Source organism: Typopeltis vanoorti, chromosome 22, assembly GCF_054136105.1.
Source record: "Typopeltis vanoorti isolate ZY-2024b chromosome 22, IOZ_Tvanoo_1.0, whole genome shotgun sequence".
In the NCBI taxonomy this organism is placed as follows: domain Eukaryota; kingdom Metazoa; phylum Arthropoda; class Arachnida; order Uropygi; family Thelyphonidae; genus Typopeltis; species Typopeltis vanoorti.
Window position 1 is genome coordinate 91,827,578 of NC_143570.1, and position 24,491 is coordinate 91,852,068.

General features: G+C 38.3%; 1 protein-coding gene across 1 annotated transcript in view; it reads right to left on the minus strand.

Annotated features, from left to right (window-relative positions):
- Positions 1-22,053, minus strand: part of LOC150094568 (acidic mammalian chitinase-like) — a 155,928-nt gene extending 133,875 nt beyond the window's left edge. The window contains exon 1 of the mRNA XM_090412094.1: positions 21,471-22,053. Within this exon, the coding sequence (XP_090268220.1) occupies positions 21,471-21,666 (196 nt within the window). The 5' untranslated portion in view covers positions 21,667-22,053. The remainder of the gene's footprint in view (positions 1-21,470) is intronic.
- Positions 22,054-24,491: the final 2,438 nt, after the last annotated feature.

Here is a 24,491-nt window from a genome sequence, read left to right on the forward strand (position 1 = left end):
CCAAGACCACATGGAGTCAAAGACTCATCTAGGAGGTCCTTTTATCAAACACACAGCTCATCATACTGTGCTTTAAACACACTCATTTTCATCTTTATTCATCGATTTCACACCTACCTTATTTAACCTTCTCACCCTTGGAATACATTTAGACATTGCATCTACGAGATAGTTCTTGAAAATCCCCAAAGCTGCATTGATCTCTTTTCCAGCTAACTCCTCCTCATTCCACTCCTCACACCTGCAAGCTGTCTCCTGAGCTCTTCATAATCCCCCCCCCCCCTCGCAGTTCCACATATATCCTTTTCGTACAGAGGTCCTCACACTGCTGGTAACCACCCAGGTAATTACCTCGTGGTCAATCTCACCAATTAGTGGGTGATATGGCACTTCACTTATAATTACATTCTCTGATGAGATGACCAAATCCAAGACCCTCAATCTTCGTGTGCCCTCTGTTACATACTGTCTGAGGTAGCTATCCCTCAAAAACTCAAGAAACTCATTTTCTTTAATTCCAGTTGCTATCTCATCATTCCAGTCTATATTGCCATAATGATCACTCTTTTCTTATTGGCTTGGCTAATTTGATTATACATTTCATAGTCACTACTATCCACATTTCCTGGTCTATAACAACATCCAACCAAGTATTTCATTCCATTCACCTCTATCTCACACCATACTGCCTAAAAATCACTGGCACTATTTCCCTCCATACAAATGTACAGACATAACTCTTTCTCTATCATCAATAGCACTCCCCCTCCCTTTTCATCCCTTCTCTCCTAACAAAACACATCATATCCTTCCATCTCTAGTCCTGTCAGTTTGCTCGTCCTCATCTAACCATGTCTCACTTATTCCAACAATTTTTGGGTGAACAGACTCGATTAGTGCATCCATTTCATCTGCCTTGTTTCTTATACTTCTAGCAATTGTATATAAACACAACAGCTCATTCCTGGATCTAAACCTAGTTCCACTGATACAAGTCATTCGTTGTGATCTCTCCATGCCCGACTGCTGCCATTTCCCTTTCTGCTTATTCATTTTAGAACCCTCTTCAATTCCAACTGTGTTTTTCTTGATCCACGGTCATCCCATTCCTTTCCTGTATGATATATGAGAACATAATGGAATAAATGAAAGATGCCAAGAAATTATATTCTTAGTTTCATCCTTTATCCAAGTGTAAGCAAACAAAGTTTGCACATGAAGTAACTTTACTACCAGGCTGCTTGTATATAGAGGCTAATGACTTCACATCATTTGCCTTAGTATTTCATAATACAACACATATCTCCTTATGGACATGTATAATGTGATGCATTATGGAAAGATCCACTACCCAGTCCAGTTTTGACTTTACTGAGGCTCATCAGAGGGAGCCAGATCCAGAAGTGATACCAAGATTGACAATTGACATTAATGTCTTTAGGGGTGACGAAAGGAGCTTTTCATATTCCCTGCTATCTGTTACGGCTACAGTGAGGGTAAAGTTTTATGAGCAGTTTGCTCGCCCTGAATGGGCATGGAGATTATGCATTGCTACAAGAAGTTAAAATGGCTTTTGGTCCTTTATATTTGAATGTATCTGTTGCCTTGTATGCTACAGCTTGCTGTACTAGATCATTGGGGTGTATGGAAGTCTTTAAGAAGAACTTTATTGCTAACGATTGTAAGAAATAGAAAATATAAGGAATATTTGTATCTCGATGAAGTTGATTTTTTCTGACAAACCATGGGGTGTTCAGGATCATTCGTAATCACTTATTTTTGCACACCTTGCAGTTTGATAATATTTGTAGTGGATGTGTGGCTCCAGGCTGGAGAAGCTATAAGTGATTATAGGATGAATCATCAGCTGGTATAAAATCAATTTGATTCTGATGTTTAGCTTGCTGTTCCTGTTGATTAGGGGGTAGATCTGGGCGATGGCTTTGGATGCCTTTGCACACATAGCCTTGATGTGTTGGTTAAAAGTTAATTTTTTGTCAAGGACGACATCAAGGTATTTTGTTTCTGTCTGCCAGGAAATTTTGCTATTGAATAGTATGATGATATCGACCTTTTTGTGAAGAAATGGCTGAACTATTTTGGGGATTTACTTCCAGTCTCCATTTTGAGAACCATCTCTCTAATTTTAGAAGGTTTTCTTGAAGCTTTCTAGTAATGAAGTCTGGTTGGAGAGATCTGGCTAATAATGCTGTGTCATCTGCATATAGAGCCATGATGGATGACATTGGGTTGTGGGATTATTATTATTATTATTAGACACCTCCAGGGAGTCCAAAGACTCATAGAGGGAGAGTGTGCCAACAGCATCGAACGATTGGTCCCCTTCCAGCTACTAACCTGATAACTGGATACCTGACATGTATATAGAGAACAGCAATGGAGCCAGTAGGGATCCATGCAGTACTCTGGCCAAGATATGACACTGAGATGAGGTAGTACCATTGATCTTGACTTGCATGGTTCTGTTTTGTAGATATGATCTAACTTAATGTACCATTTTTAGTGAGATACCAGCTAAGATAAGTTTGTGTAACAATCCGAAGTGCCATATTTTGTCAAATGCTCTGGATACATCAAGAAAAATAGCTCCCGTGTATTGACGCCAGTTGTAGCTGGTGATAATATATTTCATAATTCTGTGAATTTGCTGGGTAGTACTATGGTGCTGCCGAAAACTGAACTGTTCTTTAGGAAGGATGTCTAGTTCATTTACTGAGACCTGAAGTCATGAGAGGATGACCTTCTCCGCAACCTTACCCAAGTTGGAGATGAGACTGATTGGACAATAATTTTGAAGTAGGTGTGGGTCCTTGCCTGGCTTATGTATAGGGATTACATCAGCCAGGTGGAAGGAAAATTAGTGAAATCTTAAGATTGCATTTATTATTATGGTCAGGTGCGCTACAGCTTTTCGGGGCAGCAGTTTGATCACCCTGTTTGTGATACTGTCTGGCCCAGGAGCTTTTTGTTCTTTAAATTTTTAATAATATCATATATTTCAGCAGGTGATATGGGTGCAATATGGTCAGCATTGGTATCAGGAAGTTTGAGTGAATATCTGACCTGTCTGTGAATTTTATATATGTGGTCGAAGTCTAGGTTTTCATATGAAGGTTTGCACTGCTCTTCTAAATTTTTTGCTATGGTTTCTGCCTTGCCTACATCTGTGTGAACAAGGCCTTGGTCAGAAAATATTGGGGGAAGGGATCTGCTTTTGTTTCTGATATTTCGCAGTAGTCCCCAGACAGAGTGATCAGTAGGTGAGATAGAGGCTAACTTTTCTTCCCATGCTTGGTCTCTGTGAGCCTTCAGTGCATCTCACTGCCCCATTTAGTCTGTTTTATCTTGTGGAGCGCGAGTGTTATGAAATCTTTTCCTGGCTCTGTTTTTTTCTCTGATCAAGTTCATAATGTCTTCGGACAAACAACCAGGCTTGGGGATAGATTTATAGGAGGTGGCTACCGTTATAGCAGAGTTAATTTGTTGGGTGAGGCTTGTAACTGCAGATTCTACATCTTCTTTTGTACATATGTGAGGAACATGTCCGATACAATCCCCGAGCTCTTTTGACACTCTTTCCCACGATATATATAGGAGTGAGAGGGAGAAGACGTATTTTTGTTTTCCCAGCTTGTTTAGAATTGGGTTGTGATCAGATGATAACTCATTTAATGATTTTAGGCTGTAATGAAGTTTAATGTCTTACAGGATAGCTATATCTAGGATGTCAGCAGTGCCAAAGGTACTAAGATGAGTTGGTTCAGTGGGCTTGCCACAACAGCATAGTTTGATTCTATGTAGTTGGAAAGGATGCAGTCATTCTTGTTGGTGGTTCTACAATTCCAGGCAGGGTGCTTGGAGTTCAAATCCTAGGCAATGATGGTGGACTCTGGTACCTAAGATGGCATTTAGATCAGAGTGCAGTAGAGTTTTTAGGGGTGGGTTGTAAGCTGAGTAGATTTTCAGTCTTCCAGCCAAGCTGGTGAATACTTCCATGCCTGTGATTGCAAGGTTAGTAGTTGGAGGGTTGTTTATAGAATGGTGCTTGATGTAATTTTTAATGAAGATGGCAGTGCTGCCATCTCTGTAGATTAACCTGTCATTTCCATATAGGAGATAACCTCTTATTTTAGGGTTGTCTGAGGGTCTTAGATGTGTCTTGCTAATTAGTATAATATCTGGCTGATACCCGTAGGTGAAATCTTGAAGCTCTAGAATTTTGTTTTTAAGGCCATTTGCATTCCATGCAACGATCTGAAGAGAGGCTGGAATAAGTTTGTTTCTACTCATCCATGAGTGCTGTGAGGATGACCTGTGTTTCATGTAGAAATCTTTTAGTGGAGGTTGCTGAAGGGTTTGAAGGCTGAAGTTTGAAGTCTTGTAGCATGTTTGCTAAGCTGTCAGGTTTGTAGATGCTGATTTGTTTGTATACGAGCCACATCAGCATAACTTCTTGTTTGCCTTTGGCTCCCTCTAGCTTTGAAGGTCTCCGACTGTGGCCGCCGAGCCTCCAGTGTTCTTGTACTGGAGGAGGAGCACTATTTGGTTGTCTCCATCTGTCTGTTCTGTGGGTGCTGCATTCATCCCTTATAGTTCGCAGGATGAGGGCCACCACAGTTGGCACATTTAGCCGAGGTGGTTTTCGGCTTTGTGCAGGTATTGGTTGGGTGGCTATCCCCACATTTCAAACATTTAAATTCAGCTTTACATAATTTCTGGGCATGGCCAAACTTTTGACACCTGCGGCATTGCCCAGAAGATGCCCTTTTCCAGAGTGGTACTAGTGTGACAATGAGCCTGCAGATTGTTTTTAAGTTGTAGATATTTTTGTATATGTTGTGGATCTCTACAAGGACTAATGGCATGGGAGTCTTGTCGGATCTGTACATTCTGTTGACCTTAACTGGAGGCAGATCCTGCAAGTTAAGATCAGCAGCTAAGTCTTCTCTATCAGTGTCTTCACAGATGCCACGGAGGACCACTTTTAAATTTTTTTCCGAACTGAGCGATAAGGTATGATACTGAATACCTCTGTCATCCATTTATTTAGTTAACCTTCTGTAATTTGTCACCGTTTCAGGATATATCTTTATATCCTCATCCACATTTTTGGCCTTTATATAGCCAATGTGTAAATTGGACATTGTAGATCTTAGAGTTGCCCATCTTTGTTTTTCTCTTAAAATGATCAGAGGCACCTTTTCTTTGGGTGAAGCAATGGAGTCCGAAACTTGACCAGCTCGTTCCATTATGTTGTCTTTGATTGGTTCAACTGTTGTTCTCCAGTTTCTACATGCTCAGACCTCTTGAAAATCTGAAGGAGTTTAGTTCACCAATTCTAACTGATCTTCCATTTTATCAGCGTCAACGTCTGTGACACTTTCCCCCAGCTAGTGTCACACACAACAATTGGCAGAAGCTTCACCTTTCCCACCAATTGTTGTTAAATAGCTCGCCTAGTCTGATAAATTCCCGATATACTTCCTCATATATTGTTTCGTTTAACTGTTTTTCCATATCTGTCAATGTGAAGAGTCTGAAGCTGAGGAAAAAAAAAAAAAAACATTTACCTTGCAGTTGTAGCCTTGCCGGCATTTCTACAGGATTCGGAATTTTTTGGGTAAGAGCACTGATATAAAATGGCATTATCTTCAGGACACATTCTCTTCCACTGTGATGTGATACCAAGGTTAAAGTAATGCAGAAGTCATATTTCCATATACAATTAGCCAAAAGGTGTTATAACTTATTACTTAAATACTCTGGATTAGAGATAGATGTTGAAAGTTTTTTCACTTGGTTATACTATAAATTAAAGATGCCAAGAAATTATATTCTTGGTTTCATCCTTTATCCAAGTGTAAGCAAACTAAGTTTGCACATGAAGTAACTTCACTACTGGGCTACTTGTATATAGAGGCTAATGACTTCACATCATTTGCCTTAGTATTTCATAATACAACACATATCTCCTTATGGACATGTATAATGTGATGCATTATGGAAAGATCCACTACCCAGTCCAGTTTTGACTTTACTGAGGCTCATCAGAGGGAGCCAGATCCAGAAGTGATACCAAGATTGACAATTGACATTAATGTCTTTAGGGGTGACGAAAGGAGCTTTTCATATTCCCTGCTATCTGTTACGGCTACAGTGAGGGTAAAGTTTTATGAGCAGTTTGCTCGCCCTGAATGGGCATGGAGATTATGCATTGCTACAAGAAGTTAAAATGGCTTTTGATCTTTTATATTTGAATGTATCTGTTGCCTCGTATGCTACAGCTTGCTGTACTAGATCATTGGGGTGTATGGATGTCTTTAAGAAGAACTTTATTGCTAACGATTGTAGGAAATAGAAAATATAAGGAATATTTGTATCTCGATGAAGTTGATTGTTTCTGACAAACCACGGGTATGTGGTACGGCAACTATAATGTTGCTGCTGTCAGAATGACCTCAAAGACACAGGGATTGTTATGTTATGTAGTCTAGGTGTTAGAGAGATTGGTTAGGAATAGAATACAGGATTGGGTTAATGGACATAACATTCTTTATGTTGGTCAACATGGATTTGTAAAGGGTAGGTCTTGTTTTAGCAATTTACTTACATTTTGTAATAAGGTAACAAGTGTGTTAAGATAAGGGAAAATCATATATAGTGATATTCTTGAAATTTACAAAAGCATTTGATAGATTACCATATGATAAGTTGGTGTACAAGTTGCAGAGGATGTAAATAGATAGTACAGGGTGTTCGGGATAAATTTGACAGTTTCGTAAGGAAAAAGAAAATCTTCTTTGTATCTATTAAATTTAATGAATTGACAAAAAAACATTACAGGCAGAGTTAATTACAATACTATCAACAAGATTTACTCAAAATAACCACCATTAGCATCGATCACAGCTTCAATTCTGCTTCAGAACCTCGAACAAGCTGATGCTACAGTCTCCCTGGGAAGGGCCGCAAAAACTGTTTTAATTTTATCCATTAACTGGGCTTTTGTATTACTGGAAGTGCGATTGGTGTCTTTTTCAACTGCACCCCATACAAAATAATCCATGGGGTTAAGGTCTGGGGAGTTTGGAGGCCAAACATTTGGACTGGTGAAGTCGTAGAAATTTTCAGACAACCATTTTTGACTTTTCCCAGAGGTGTGGCAAGGGGCCGAATCCTGCTGCCATACATACGGCCTACCATTGGCTACCCTTGTTATCCAGGGCTTGACTACAGTTAGCAACTCCACGAACAAAGCCCGAATTCCAATGCCAGGGTTCTTCAACACCTGTTCCTGCAGATTTGCGAGGAATTCTGCTGTACGAACGCAATCAGATCGTCTGCTAGGGATCTTTCTTCTTGCTACATCCTCGTAGTCACCATTGCAAGTCTCTAGTTCATGCCTGATTGTTTTTACTGTATTCAGGGAGCATTGGGCAGCAGTCGTAATATCCTTATTTTGATGGCGGGCACGAATCATCATGATACAAGTTATTCTCTTCCATGATTCAGGTGGGTTCCAGCTATCCATCCTTTCTGACATCTTGTATATGAATGAAGAAGGGTCCAAACTTTTAAATGAAGAGAAGTGTGTGTTAATACATGTAACTTACGGAAAAATATAATTAATTATAAATATGTCAAATTTATTCCGAACACCCTGTATATTGGTTAGATGAATCGGAGATTGGCTCTCTGAACGATACCAGTAAGCTGTGTATAATGGTGCAGCATCTCAAAAAAGAAGGGTAACCAGTGTGCCCCAGGGTTCTGTTTTTTGTCTCCCACTTTTTAACTTGTTCGTAAATGATATATCATGTGGACTGACTGGGGATCTTCAATTGTTTGCTGATAGTGCAAAGAGTCAGAAAGTAGCACCACTGATGTTAATTCCCTTCAGGAAGATTTGAATAGACTTTTGACTTGGACAAAGGAGTGGGAGTTGTAGTTTTTGTGTAGCATAACTCCTGCTGTTCTTATACCAGTAAACTATAAACCAACCAACAGACATGTCAAGGTTCTCCTCATCATCACCATAATCTGTTGTAATGTTCTTATGATTTTAGCAATGTGATCTTCTGAACAAGTTGCTGTCCACCATCACTCTTAGATTTCTCTTCTCTTCCATCCCTTCAAAATTTCTCCATCAGTTGTATAGTCTGCATCCCAACTGTCTACCCACTTTGCAACATTAAACTGCCAGTTATACTCACATAGTTCTTCTCAACTATGTATCATCAGCACACAACTCATATCCCCAGTTAAGTCTGTCCCAATATCATTAACATGCAAGTTACACAATAATGGCCCCAAGATAGATCCCCCCCCCTTAGTACTCTGCTAGTGACCTTCCTTTTTTGAGATATCACTCTCCCCATACACAGCTCATATCTATATATATCTATCTGACAGCCAATTCACTCACTAGTCTTTTATCCAGTCCCACCCATCCATTTCATTTTAATGACTAGCTTGGTGTGTGGCAATCTATCCAAGGCCTTTGAAAAATCCAGATATATGCATCTCCTTATCCAATGAATTCATGACTTTGTTGTAGCACATAAGCTGATTGCTAAAACATAATTTTTCCCCACTAACAAACCCATGCTGAGTATCATAGAGAACCTTGATGTTATCAAATTGACAGTAACCATTACCATTCATTGATATTGTCAGTGGATTACAGGGAGATATTAAATTGCTTGCTGATGATGTGAAGCTTGGAAGAGTTATTAATAATAGTGTCAATGTTGGAGATTGGATCTTCATGGATGATTTGAATAAGATGGAAAGGTGGACAGATAAATGTGGATAAGTCATATGCAAGTAAATGAAGTAAATGTAAAGTTTTACATTTACTTCATTTTACATCTACAAATAGAGTTTGCAGTGTTGAAAACTCTATTTGTAGACGTATGCTGGAGGAACTGGATCCTGGGATTATGGTCAGTAGAAATATATATATATATATAAACATAAGTTGCACAGTTTGGTGGATAGAAGATGAAAGAATGGTATGAAAGATAATAAACCAAACCCATATAAAAAATCTCTAGATTGTGAGATTTTTTTATATGGTAGAACAAGGACCAGGGGCAATCCATGGAAGTTGTAAAAGGGAAAGGTGAAGAAAAAGCTTCTTTTATTTATTTTTTCTTCTTTCTTTCTTTTTTTTTTTTTTTTTTTTGTATGGAGAGCGAGAGGACTATGGAATGTATTGCCTGAGTAGTTGTGACAGTGCAGAAAGTGAAAGAGTTTAAGGAGTAATATGATAGACTGTGGTATCTAAGATGGACATCCTATGATGAGCCTTGTGACTTCGTGGAGATCTTGAATAGTGATATTGCAGATTTTTTTAAATATCTAAATAACAAACTAGAATAACATTATAATAAACCAAAAATAATTTATAATAAAATTTTATAAATAATTAAAAATTAGAAAAACAAACAAAACATGAACTTTTGTGTGTGCATGTGTGTGTATAGTTTGATTGGAAATAAACACAGTGCTTAATTATTAATTATGTCTGCTTTATTATATTAAATATATGTTGAAATGGCAGTCAGGCAGTTGATATGAAAATCTTTTCTAAACAGTTACTAAACAGCAAACAGCATGTGACAATGGGCATTTGACTATTGTAACATTAGTATTATAGATTAAAGATACCAAGAAATTATATACTTGGTTTAATCCATTATCCAAGTGTAAGCAAACAAAGTTTGTGTCTGAAGTATCTTCAGGACTGGGGAAACTCATGGTAAAGGTGGTATGACTTCACATCACTTGCCTTATCCCATAATGCAAAGCACATCTCCTTGTGGACATGTATAATGCTTTGCATTATGGGAAGGGTCTCACTACCGTTTAGACCTTCATTGAGGTCTCATTAGTGGGAGCCAGACGCAGAGGTGACACCAAGGTTGAAGTAATGCGGAAGTCATATTTTCATATACAAGTTACCAAAAGGTGTCATACTTTATTATTATAATACTCTGGATTAGAGATAGTTAGTTGTTGAAAGTTTTCCACTTGGTTATACTATAAATTAAAGGTTGAAACTGGTCTGGGTAGTAACACTTCCCATAATGTATAGCATTATACATGCCCACAAGGAGATGTGCTTACATTATGGGATACTAAGGTAGGTGAATGAAATCATACCACATTTGCAACGAGTTGCCCCAGTCTTGAAGATACTTCAGGTGCAAACTTTGTTTGCTTACACTTGGATAAAGGATCAAACCAAATATATAATTTCTTGGTATCTTAATTTATAGTATAACCAAGTGGAAAAACTTTCAACAACTATCTCTAATCCAGAGTATTATAATAATAAGGTGTGACACCTTTGGCAACTCTTATATGAAAATATTACTTCTGCATTACTTCAACCTTGCCTCCAGGACCTACTGCTCATCAAAGTCAGTAGGATGACTAGAGTGGACAAAACCCCTATGCATTTAGTTTTAATAGAGATACATCAAGCCTATAAAAACATCTATGACTTGAAATTAGTATGTGGCCTCAGAATCACTCCAGAGCCTTTGAGAAAGAAGGCTTCTTCTGGGCAATGCCAAAGATTCGGTCATGCTCAGAGACTCTACAAGGCAGAGTTCAAATGCCTGAAGTGTGCAAAAAGCCACCTTACCAACACTGCACAAAACCAAAAACTGGCAAAATATGCCAACTGCAGCAGCCCTCACATTGACAATTATAGAGGTTGCACCCAAAACCCGAAAAACAAACAGTCGAAAGCAGGTAGACTCTCTTCCTCCACTAGCAGACCTATCCCAGAGACCACAACTCCACAGTCCCCCACGGACAACCAAAAATGCTCAGAAATCCATCATCTGCAACCAGACGTCTCTAAAAGATCATCTCAACAGAATCAGACAAAGACATATGCAGACGTAGTTCTTACAAAAAAGTCAACCCAGGAAAAGATTCAGCCAGCACCACTATCAAATTTGACAGCTATCATCACTGCCTCTCTAGCAAATATGCTGCTGGACTTTAGTAGATCCAACCCCTCACCTTCCTCCACTAAAAGCTTCCTAAAGGATACACAAACTATCATCACAGCACTCACTAACGAACAGTAATAAATTAAAACCAGACTCACTAGAAATCATCGCATGGAATGCAAACGGCCTGAGGAGTAAGATCTTAGAACTCCAGGACTTCGCCCAAAGACATCAGCCAGATGTCCTTTTACTAAATGAAACGCATCTAAGACCTTCTGACAACCCCAAAATTAGGGGGATATCAACTGTACAGAACAGACAGACTGTCCCACAGAGGAGGCAGCACTGCCATTTTCATTAAGAATTACATCACTCATCATTCTATAAACATCCCTCCTACCACTAACCTTGAGGTCACCAGCATTGAGATTCTCACGCGTTCAGCTGGCAAACTAAAAATCTTCGCAGCGTATAATCCTCCACAAAAAATATTACTGTCCTCAGATTTGAATGCCATATTGGATACCAGAGAGCCTGCCATCATGGCTGGAGACTTAAACACCAAGCATCCAGTCTGGAATAGCCGTTCCACCAACAAAAACGGACACATACTAGAAAACTTTACTGGATTCAACAACCTGCTCGTGGTAGGTCCCGCCAAGTCCACCCCATCACAACACAACACTTATAGTCAGGCTGATGTTTTGGACATAGCCATACTACAGAATATCAGACTCCAATACAGGAAAATTACAGTTAATGATCTATCATCTGATCACAATCCAATACTGTTAAAGTTGGAAAACCAAGAAAAACTGTCCCCCCCCCCTCACTCATTCATTCCTTGGGAAAAGGTTATCCAAGGTACTCCCGAAATATATTGGTCCTGTACCCATCATAAAATTCAAAGAGGAAATTGAAACAGCCGTAAAATATCTAACTGAAAAGATTAATGCAGCCTGTGCAGCAGTTACTATCTCCGCAACTACCCGCAGATCCAACCACTTACCAGAAGATATTATGAATCTGATCAGGAAAAAAAACAAAGCAAGAAAAAGATACCACAACACCAGGGTGCCACAAGACAAACGGATCTTATTATTATTATTACGGGCAACTCCAGGGAGTCATTAGACTCATCGAGGGAGGCCCCAAATCATTTTCATCACAACTATTCGACATTCATACAGTATCTATCATACCTCGCCTTAAACTCATTCACTGTCACAGCATCCACCACAGACTCAGGGAGCGCATTCCACTCATTCACTACTCTAAAAGTAAAGAACCCAGCTCTAACACCTTTACTAACCACACTTTTGCCCAGTTTCCATGGATGTCCCCTAGTCCTCCCACAACCAGCCCTGTTCTCAAAAATATCTTCTGAATTAATTTTATAGAAACCCTTCAGTAATTTGAATGTCTCAATCATATCTCCCCTCCTCCGCCTATCAACCAATTTTTGCAACCCACAAATCCTCAACCTGTTCTCATACGGTTCATTCCACAGACCTGCTATCATCTTGGTCACTCGCCTCTGGATCCTCTCCACCTCCTCCCCATCAAGAAGAAACCTAGGTGACCAAATCTGAGCACAGTAGTCGAGATGAGGTCTTATCAAGGCTCGATACAGAGGAACAATAACCTGCTTGTCTCTGCTTGTCAACGTATTCTTCAGCAACCAAGTGATTTGATGAGCTGATTTGGCCACTTTTGCAATGTGTCCCCTAAATTTCAATTCCTTATCCACCAACACTCCTAAATCTCGTGCCTCATCAATTTCCTGGAGCACGGTTCCACCAATGCAGTAAACTGCCTCCCATCTTTTCACCCCAAAATGCATAACCTTACATTTTGCCACATTAAATTGACATCCATTCTCCCTAGCCCAGACCTCCAATCTATCCAAATCATCCTGCAAAATTTTGACGTCATCTGCATTCACTATTGCCCTACCCAACTTCGCATCATCCGCAAACAAATGAACTGTTCCTCTCAGATCCTTTCCTATATCATTTATGAACAAATTAAACAGCAGTGGTCCAAGAACAGATCCTTGTGGTACACCACTAGTCACAGGCCGTCTAGTGGACTCTACTCCTGAGTAAACCACTCTCTGATATCTCTCCGTCAACCACCCTCCTATCCATCTCACCAACCCTATGTCCATTCCCATATGCTGCAATTTACTGATTAGAATTCCATGTGGTATCCTGTCAAAGGCCTTAGCAAGGTCCAGCAGAATCACTGTAAACCCATTACCCTTATCCAGTTCAGCCGTCACTGTGTTATAATACGTGAGCAAGTTACTGAGGCATGACCTACCCTTCACAAAACCATGCTGTCCCCGATACATTATCCCATTTTCTTCTATCCAATCTTGTATTTTCCTCTTGACTATTTTCTCTAAGACCTTGATAATGATTCCTGTTATGCTGATTGGCCGGTAATTTTCAACAGCAGCCTTGGAACCACCTTTGTGCAGTGGAACTATTTTCCCCTCTTTCCACCCCCTTGGGACTGACCCAGTCCTGAGGCTCAAATTAAACATAATGGTCAAGGGCACTGACAATTCTTTGGGTTTCATCTTAAATAGACTCAACTCCTCACAGCCCATAGAAGTCAACTTTGGGAAGAAAAATTGACCCTTCCATCTCTCCTGATAACCACATCCATATGAAATCTTATCCAGAAAGATTAAAAACAGAAATAAACCTCTTCCCTCCTCCAAACAGATTCAGGCCTCATCCACACTGATGCAGATAAAGCTGAAGCAATAGCAAAACATTTAGAAAAGCAATGTAAACCTTCATACAATCATCTTGATTTCAACCACATATATAAGATCCATCGACATGTCAGATGTTCACTCAAATCTTCTGTCACATATTCCACTCAAACTGCACTCACATCACCTGCTGAAATATATGATATAATCAAGAAGTTTAAGAACAAAAAGGCCCCCGGACCTGACGGTATCTCCAACAAGGTGATAAAGCTACTACCTCGCAGAGTTTTTGTGCATCTGACAAATATAATTAACTCCATCCTTCACTACAAATATTTCCCTTCCTACTGGAAACTGGTGGACATAATGCCAATCCATAAACCCGGAAAAGACCCTCAATTGCCTCAAAGTTACAGACCAATCAACCTCATCTCAAACCTGGGAAAAATTGCCGAGAAAGTAATTCTTACCAGACTCCAAGAATCAGTACACCAGCTAAATATTCTTCCTGAGGAGCAGTTTGGGTTTCATCAATTTCATAGCACCATGGAACAAATATACAGATTAGTGGAATATATCACCACGGGTTTTAACTGGTGTCAATGCACTGGGACTATTTTCCTTGATATAGCCAGTGCATTTGATAAGGTTTGGCATTATGGTTTGCTATACAAACTAATATCAACTGGTATACCAATGGGAATCATTCATCTAATCAAGTCATACCTCTACAATAGGCGCATGCAAGTTAGGATGTGTGGGGCAGTTTCGACACAAAAACGCATCTTGGCTGGAGTTCCACAAGGATCCTTACTAGCACTGATTCTATTTTCCATATACTTGTGTGATATCCTGCACAATCCATTGTCATCAATCAAAGCCCTATATGCAGATGATATAGCAATATTGGCCAGATCTTTAAAGCCGCACCTAGCCATCAAGAAACTGCAAGAAAACCTATTGCTAATCGAACAATATTTCGTCAAATGGCGACTCCAAGTGAATCCTCAGAAGAGCGTAACTGTCCTGTTCTCTAGAAGATCAATGCTTCCTAAAGCAGATATTCTCCTATTCAACACAAAAATCCCATGGCTAACTGAGATCAAATATCTCGGCGTACTAATAGACAGAAAACTGACTTTCAACTCCCATATCAAGCCTCTCTGTGCAAAAACATCAAAAACCATAGCCCAGCTCTACCCACTAATTAACAGGAACAGTAAGTTGAGCACCAGAATCATACTACTCATATATAAACTGATGGTTCGTTCAATACTCACCTACGCTTCTCTGACCTGGAGTCATACCGCCAATGTTAATACTCTTAAGTTACAACGTGTGCAAAACAAATGTCTCAGAATGATCCTGAACGCCTCATGGTTCATACGAACTGTGCAACTTCATCACGATACAAATGTCCCCTATATTTACACTTTCGTGCAGACTATAGCAACCAAATTCTTCTCAAAAAGCATCCGTGCACCCTAACAAACTGATCCAAGTGGCTGCAGATTATGATGCAATGGATTATTTCAAACATAAAAGACCAAAAGCCATCCTAAATTACAATACTGTGGACTAATCTCCAAGCCTACTCAGGGTGAGCAATTAGCTCATAAAGTTTTCTCCACTCACAGTTTCTCACAAGATAGCAGGGAATATGAAAAGCTTTTGCTTCACCCCTTAGGTCAGTAAATGTTGTAAGTTGTAAACCTTGGTATCACCTGGGTCTGACTCCCATTGATGTGATCTCAAAGGTCAGAACAAGTTGGTGGTTTGATTCTGGGGGGGGGGGGGGGAGCAGAGTTTTTGCTCCCTTAAGATTTTTGCCTTAGGGAGCTTTTGAGCATCCAGGGATTTGGAAGTGTTGCGGGTGGCCTGTATTAGGGCTTCCTTGGCTGATGCTTTTCCTGGAATATGAGCAGTACTGCTTGGTGGTAGGGAGTCTGTCACTGAGCAGAGCCACCACTGAGTTAAATGATCACTCAGGTCACTCATTTTTGGGTGATCTGAGTGATTGCATAAGTTTTTGGAGAGGTAACCCCGTACATAAATAGTGAAACCGGTCTGGGTAGTGACCTTTCACTCTTCCCATAATGCATAGTATTATACCTGTCTGCAAGGAGATGTGCTTTGCATTATGAGATACTAAGGCAAGTGATGTGAAGTCATACCACCTTTACCACGAGTTGCCCCAGCCCTGAAGATACTTCAGGTGACAACTTTGTTTGCTTACAAACAAAGGATAAAGGATTAAACAAGTATATAATTTCTTGGTATCTTTAATTTATGGTATAACCAAGTGGAAAAACTGTCAACAACTAACATTAGTATTATTATCATCATAATAACAAACTTCGCAACATATCTATACTGAGCAACATATCTATCATATTGTCTCAAGCTCATTCATACTGTTAGTATTTGCACCACATTATGGCAATGCCTTCTGCTGTCCCACCACTCTCTGTGTAAAAGATACACTGCTCACTCCACTCTTTACTACATCGTTACTTAATATTCAGGGATGGTCTTTTGTTCTCACTCTCTGCTGTCTGTGTAATCTTTTGTGTTAACTTAAATGTTTCTATAATATCACCATTTTCACTGGCAGTCCACTAAACTCTGTAATTCACATTTCCTCAGCTCCACATAGCCAACATTCCATATTGCTGATATTGCTGAAATATCACCACCCTGATGATTGATGATGATACTGCATACTGATGAAATTAAGAATCTCTGTAATGTAGCATGGAATTGTTAAAGGGTGGTCTTGTTTCATTAATTTAGTTTAATTTTAAAATAGAGAACTGTGGACAGAGAAAATGCATATACAGTCTTTTTGTGGATTTTGCAAATGTATCTCTATAGCTCAGTCAGTATAGATGAAGCCCTTTGGTCGGAAAGACCTGGGTTCGATTCCTGTCAGTAACATAAGGAACCTTTATCTGGTCTCTTTTGACTAAAGCTGAGTTAGCCAGTCTTACAGAAGTAGAGGGGTTTTTCACCTGGAAACTTGAGTTTTTTGTCACCCCCCCCCCCACCCTGGCCCCATGAACACACGCGGATACAGTCATAAGACACTTCTGGAATTAGGAGTAACCAACCTATTCTGTAGGATTCTCAGTTCCGAATGCCTACACGGCAAAAGTCTATGTTTGAGCGTAAACCACAATAGAATTATTGAAATACTACATTAAAAATTTATATTGAAATTGAGAGAAATGTATAGCAGATTAGTGATACTAATGGTTGTTTAGAGATATCAGCATAGCACAGATGTTGCGATGTGTTACAGGGTTCTGTTGTCTAATTTATGTTGGCAGTATAGCCTAAGAAGGGAAATATTAATATTATTATTATTGCATAACATCTCCATAGAGTCTATGGACACATTGTGGGAGAGCACTCTCTACCACAGAATTCATCATTTATATTGAGCCCATACATGAGAGATTAGTTGATCACCCTATAGTACATTAGTACTGTATATAGGTAGTGTGTTGGGAAAGGAGAAATTTGTTTACATTTGATTCAAAAGCCTGTATATTATATTCCTTGGGAAACACATTAAGGGGAAGACTGTTCCACAATACAGCAATAGCAGGGATGAAGGAGTAGGAAAAGAAATTTGTTCTATAGATTTCAAGATGTACTGTGAACGGATGTTGGACGGCAGCTCTGATGGTACCCATCCCTAAAAAGACTAAATGTACCCATTACATAACAATAAGCTTAGTAAGTTATTCGTCAAAAATACTCCTAAAAATAATAGATAAACTGGAATCAAAATTGGAAACCCATCTTGAAGGTAACCAATTTGTTTTCAGAAAAGAACGAGGAAGTCAGGATACAATTCTGGTCTTAAGGCATATTGATTGATGTATGAAAGAACAAGGACAACACCTGTATATATATATGCTTTATAGACTATTAAAAGGCATTTGACAAGGTCTCATGGCAAAAACTCTTCCCATTGTTGAGAGAGATAAGTGTAGAAGAACAAATAATAAAGTTGATCTGGCAACTTTATAAACATCAAACAGCAGTAGTGTCTCTGCAAGAGGGATGGTCAGAACCAGCTAAAATTGAGAGAGATGTAAGACAAGGATGCCTACTCTCTCCAACCCTTTTTAACATTGTTGCAGACAAAATGATGAGGGAAGTTTTAAATAAAGAGTACAGAATTGTGATAAATGGCAGAAGAGTAAATATTATTAAGTTTGCAGACAACCAAGCAATAATAGCAAGTTGCTCTAATGGACTAGAGAAAATGCTGAAAGGAATAAATAACAAGACATCCGAATATGGCATGAGAATAAATTTCACAAAAACAAAGGCAATGATAATAGGAAAGAAACTCCATACTGTGAACATCAGAATAGAAGATATATCCATTAAACAAGTAAACTTTCTTTCAAAACTTGGAACAATTGATCACAGAAGATGCAGGTTGCACAAAAGAAGAAATTAAGAATTGCACAGGCAAAAAAAAAAGCATTTTATGATAAATATCACATCCTCACATCAAAGCAAATTAACAATTAAGTAAGAAAAAAACTAGTAAAGACCTTTGTCTGGCCAGTTGTATTATATGCATTGGAAACCTGAACACTCTTTAAACAAGATCAGAAATATCTAGAGTCCTTTGAGATGTGGGGCTGGTAATGATTAATGATGAAAGGGAGTTGGATAGAAAAGAAAAGCAACAACAAAGTTCTCAAAGAAGTTGACGAAGAAAGAAATATATTTGAAACCATAAAGAAGAGGGGAAAATCTAGGTAAAAGAACAAGGGGGAAGACCAAGAGTTAACTTCATCAAATAACTATGTGAAGATTCTGGAACAAGGAGATATGAATAAATGAAGAGAATTGCCGAAGAGAGAAACCAGTGGCAGGAATGGTAGACTGAAGGACAACATAACAATGATGATGATGATGACGACCACACTGACAAACGTGCCAAGATATAGAAAAAGCAGAACAAAGCTGTGGACCCATCCTGTATAGGAAACATTATAGAATATTGATGCATCCCATCATGCTGAATACATCATAATACATGGCTGCCAACATGCAGAAATGGTACTAGAAACCATTATCATTTTTCTGCTTCATTGGTGTGCTCAGTTACTTCATTCTAACCCCACTGAATATTTTTGGGATGATATGGAATGAGAAGCAGGTACACTGATTCTCTTTTCACTGTCCTGCAGTATAGAGATGACATCTTATTTCACATGAATATTTTGTAACTGGAGAGAATAAAAAAGGTTATATAGAACAAGCATCAACACTAGAGAGCACAAACCTTCAGAACAGTGCCATCAGCATCAGGAAACTTTTTTGATATCCAGATTCCTCTGATGTCTTAGAAAATAATAAAAAAAAAGCGGGGGGGGGGGGGGACATTTGCTGCTATGTGTTTAGAATGGAAGGAAGACATTTAACAAGATCTTCAGTACAAGAATTAGAATAAAAAATAAGAAGCCATGACAATGGCTTCTTCTTTTTTCCTCTCATTGACAAAAAAGTATGGTCTGTCATTTGAGCATGATGCAAGCTTCCTACTTTGAGCTCTTTCAACATCACTAGATGTGTTGATAGTTTGCTTGCAGTTTTGCTTGCAAAAGGAAAATATTGATTTTGATGAAAGCAAATTGCATTATATTTGTTCTTCTCTTGTACTGTGTTTCCATGCTTTTGGGGGGGGGGGGAGAACCAGAGCTTAGATAAGGGATGAGTAGATGGAATGGGGAATAAATGTTTCCATAACAATAAGAATTACTTCAGTAATACATTCATTTCAGATGTTTGCATCAAAAGATGAAAACTAATAATGAAACCAAGGAAATGAAGCATAGAAATTACAAAGGTCATCCCACTAGATGTTCTTATAATGTTAGACAACACATGGATGAAAACGGTGTCTGTGTAGTGCATTGCTCCAAATCAACACTAGCCTGAATTAGCAGAGGACAAATAACATCTATAGTATGCTTAGAAGGATCACTGGTGATGAAAAGTGGTTAAGATTATTTGGTATTCATATAGGCATGGGAATAATTTGATGATAAGCAAACTGTATAAGCATATCTACTTACTTCATCTGTGCAATTGGAAACATCAGAATCTGCAAGGAAGATTAGCTCTCTATTAGAAAAGTTGGATCGAGAGAAAAATCAACATTTAAGGAAAGCAAACCACAAACTTCAGAATGGCTGGTGGCATTAGGAGAGTGATCTATCTATCTATCTATCTCAATGGCTTTAACAGGCCTTTAAGGCCCACAACCCTCCAAGCATGCTTGGATTTCGTAACCAAAATACGAGAATAGAATGGTCACCCCTATGCCTCGAAGTATTCCTGGCTGTATCCCTGTGTGTTCACGGGGCTGGTTTGCCTGCTTGCGGGATGAAAAACGCCAGATAAACTGGCGGAAAAACCCTGCTGTCCACTCCCAAGACCGGCTAACTTGGCTATGGCTGAGGAAGATCCTTCAGCTCCTCACTTCGTCGATGGGAATCGAACCTAGGACACTCCTTCCCCAGTCATATGGTTGCGAAGCACAAAGCCAGTAGGTTAACCGAGCAGACATTAGGAGAGTGATAGAGACATGAAATTAACAGAATAGGACATTTTGAGTTTTAGTCAGAGGCAATCAAAAAGATCACAGCTGATATATGTACAAATACCACCTTTGAAGAAAAAAAAAAGTGTGTTATTCGAAAACTGAGTTGAATGCTTAAATTAAGCTTAAATTTGAGTTTCTGTTCAGAAATGTAGGTGTAGTTTTGAAAGCCTGACAAAGAATAATTTGGAAGAAAATTGTTAATGAGAAGCTAGTAATAATAAAAAATTAATTATATAAAACTGTTATAGTATTCTGTGCACCCCCTTGAGAGTATATATCAGAAATGATGATAATGGAGTACAAAGTTTGGTAGATAGGCAGGGAAGAGGGTTTGTAATAGAAATTTCCAAGTTAGTAATATTTGAATATGTGATATGAGGGAAGAAAACAAATTCTCATAAAGGACTAACTGTACATGTAAATCATGCAAGAAAACATTAAATTTATTAATACAAAAACTTATTTTTCCAATAGGTATTTCATCACATCAGACTGAACACACAAAAAATGGTTGATTACATGAGCAAGAATGGAATGAAAAACATACATAACATGTTCTTGCTGCCATTCTATTACACTTAGGAAACCAACGAAAATTTTAAACATGACATTAAAATGTGTGTGTGTGTGCGTACGTGTGCGTGCGCGTGTGTGCGTGTGTGTGCGCGCGCACGTGTGTGCGTGCGTGCGTGTGTGTGTGTGTTATTATTATTATTATTATTTCATATGGGGAACCTCCGTGTAGACCCACACAATATATATTGTACTTCTCCAAGAATGCATTCACCAATTCTCACAACAGATTCCACTCAGTCACCACTTTCCAAGTGAAAAATCATACCTCAAATATCACAAGATTCATAGTTTCATGCAATGTTAATAATACGAATACATTGGTGGGAAAAAGGCTAAACTCTGGGAGAAAATTGTTTCAAAACTGTTGATTCTAGTCTAACATGCATGTGTTATTTTCCTGTAATGCTTCAATATTGGTTCAAGCATTAATGTAATGCATGGCAAAATGTATAATATAATGAATTTTATTGATAAAATTGCCAAAAAAAAATATTAGCATCATTATTTGGTACAAAATTAAAAGAAATGGACTTCTTACATTCTTTTTTATCCATTAGTAATTTAGTGAACTTTTCTATTTCATCTTTACGTTCATTTTGCCTTTTCTGGAGTTGAGAATACGAAGCAAGAGTAAGTATTAAGGCCATTGTAGGAATGAAATATTCTGGTGACATGTTGATGCAAGACTTTAGCAGGAAAAAGAAAAATTTTAAAAATACATTATTAAATACCATCTTAACAATAATAACGGTTAATCTCTTTTTAAAAATTATTCTCTGTTAAATGGGAACATGGAAATGACAATTGATATTTTCCTTGTTTTCAGGATCATTAAAGTATACAATTACAATTAAGCTTATCTTTGAAAAATGCTATACAATAAAAGACATACTAAAATAAAACAGTGGTTAATGTAACATGCATAACTTATTAAAAGAAGGAGTAGCGATAGTATTCAATACAAAATACAAGGCAAATCTTCTTGAATTGCAGGCAGTCTCAAGTAGAGTGATATGGGCAAATATCAGAATGGGGAATTGGACAATGAGACTTATTTGTGATTATGGTCCCACAGAAGGTTCTACTAAGGTAGAAGTGGAGAAATTTTTTGATGCTTTAGAGAAAGCAACTGACACAATGAAAAAGAAATAGTTGTTCCTTGTTGGGGAGGATCTAAATAGCAGGAAATGATTGCTAGACATACAAAAATATTTTGGGAAAATTTGGAGAAAAGAGCAAAGCTATTAATAATGGCAAATACCTGTTGGATTTCTGCTCAGGACATGGACTGGTTATTACTAACACCATGTTCCAACATAAAAATGTGCACAAATTCACATGGAGAGAAGAGGCAAGGAATAAGAAAAGTCTCATTGACTATGTTATTGTTGATAGTGATGTTTTCTCCCTGCTGCAGGACACCAGAGTGTACAGAGGATTTGAAATTGGAAGTGATCACTATTTAGTCTTGAGCAGGATAAAATTGAATTTCATATTGAAAAGAATAACATGTAAGAAAGTTTTAAAGCAAATAAAAGTTGAGCAGCTTTCAGATGTGAACTGTAGACTAAATTACACAATGATTATTGAAGAAAAAATTAAAGAGTTTGAGAACAGGAACCAAACCTTGGAGATTCAGTGGCAAGCCTTGAAGAAAACCCTGATTGATTCAGCTAGAGAGGCATGTGGTGAGGTTGTCTGCAAGGATAGAAAAATTCAGAACTCCATGGTGGACACAGGAAGTTAAAGAGGCAGTGAAGGAAAAGAAGAAAGTATATCAAAAGTTCCTGGCAAATAAGTCAACTTGTGCTCTTAGAGAATACAGAGACAAATGTGAAAAAGCTAAACACTGTGTAAAACTAGCTAAACAAAAGTCATGGGAGGACTTGGGCAAGAACATAGAAAATAAATATCTAGAAGGTGGTAAAATATTCTGGAGGTTGTTGAAGAAGCTTAGAAATGGAGGAAAGAGTGTTGTAAAAGGAGTTAGAGATGATAAAGGTGACATGAAAACAGGAGAAAAAGATATCCTTGAAGTATGCAGTAATTACTTCGAAAAATTGCTAAATGAAACAAGCAGTGATAGCACAGTGGTAAAAAACACTCAACAGGCATACAGTCAGGAATACATATCCATACTTGAATTAGAAAAAGCCATCAAAGGCTTGAAATGTGGAAAGGCAGCAGGAGTAGATGATATTCGACCAAAAATGCTGAAGTATGGTGGTATAAATGTCTTACAGTAACTGCACTGCATAGTTCAGAAGGCATGGACAGAGGGACGAATTCTCGATGATTGGAGTAGAGCTCTCATAGTACCCATATATAAAAAGGGAAATAAAACTGAATGTGAGAATTACAGAGATATTTCCCTACTGAGTGTTCCTGGCAAGATCTATGCCAGTATACTTGAGAAACGGTTGAAAAGAATTATGAAAGAAAAGCTTGGTGAAGAACAAACTGGATTCAGGCCGAATAGAAGCTGTCAGGATCAGATCTTCACTTTACGACAAATAGTTGAGAAAGCATGGGAATATAACAAAGATCTGTATTTAAGTTTTGTTGATCTGGAAAAGGCATATGACAAGGTGCCAAGAGAGAAGCTATTCAATATGCTACATTTATATGGTGTCAATGGGGCATTATATCAAGCAATATTTAGTCTTTATTTGAGTTGCAAGTCAGCAGTTAGAATTGAAGGAAGTACAGGAAGATGGTTTAATGTTAAATCTGGTGTGAGACAAGGATGTACATTATCCCATCTGTTATTCATTACCTATATGGATCACATTATGAAGAAAAGTGGTATTAAACATGATATCAGAATTGGAGATGTTAATGTATGCTGTTTGCTTTATGCAGACGATGTTATACTTCTAAATAAATCCGCTACAAGTTTGCAAGATTTCCTGACTAAATTGAATAACTGTTGTAATAGATATGGTATGAAGGTCAGCAATAAAAAGACAAAGACAATGAAAATAGGTAGAATCGTTGAAAATATCGACTGTGCTGTTAATGGAGAACCTGTGGAACAAGTAAAACATTTCAGCTACTTAGGCACGATTTTTAGTGAAGATGGTAAATTAAATATAGAAATAGACAACAGAATCAGCAAAGTTGGTATGGTGGGAAGTCAATTGAATAAATTCATATGGAATAAGAGAGAAATTAGTCGGAACACTAAATTAGCTGTATACAAGACAGTGTTCAAACCAGTTTTAACTTATGAATCTGAGAGCTGGGTCAGAAGTAAAACACTTGACTAAAGACTAGAGACAGCAGATATGAGAGTCCTGAGAAAGATTAGAAGCATGAACAGATGGCATGAATGGCAATATCATATTAAAAACGAGGATATTAGGAAAGAACTTGACATTGTTAGCATCCAGGAATGCGTTAACAGAGCTAATTTCTGGTGGTATGGTCACTTAAACAGAATGGGAGAGGAAAGATTAGCAAAACAAGTGTTCTCTGCCAGGTTGGCAGGAAAACGACCCAGAGGAAGAGCAAGATATAGGTGGATTGATACGATACAAAGTGCCTTAGACGATAGAAA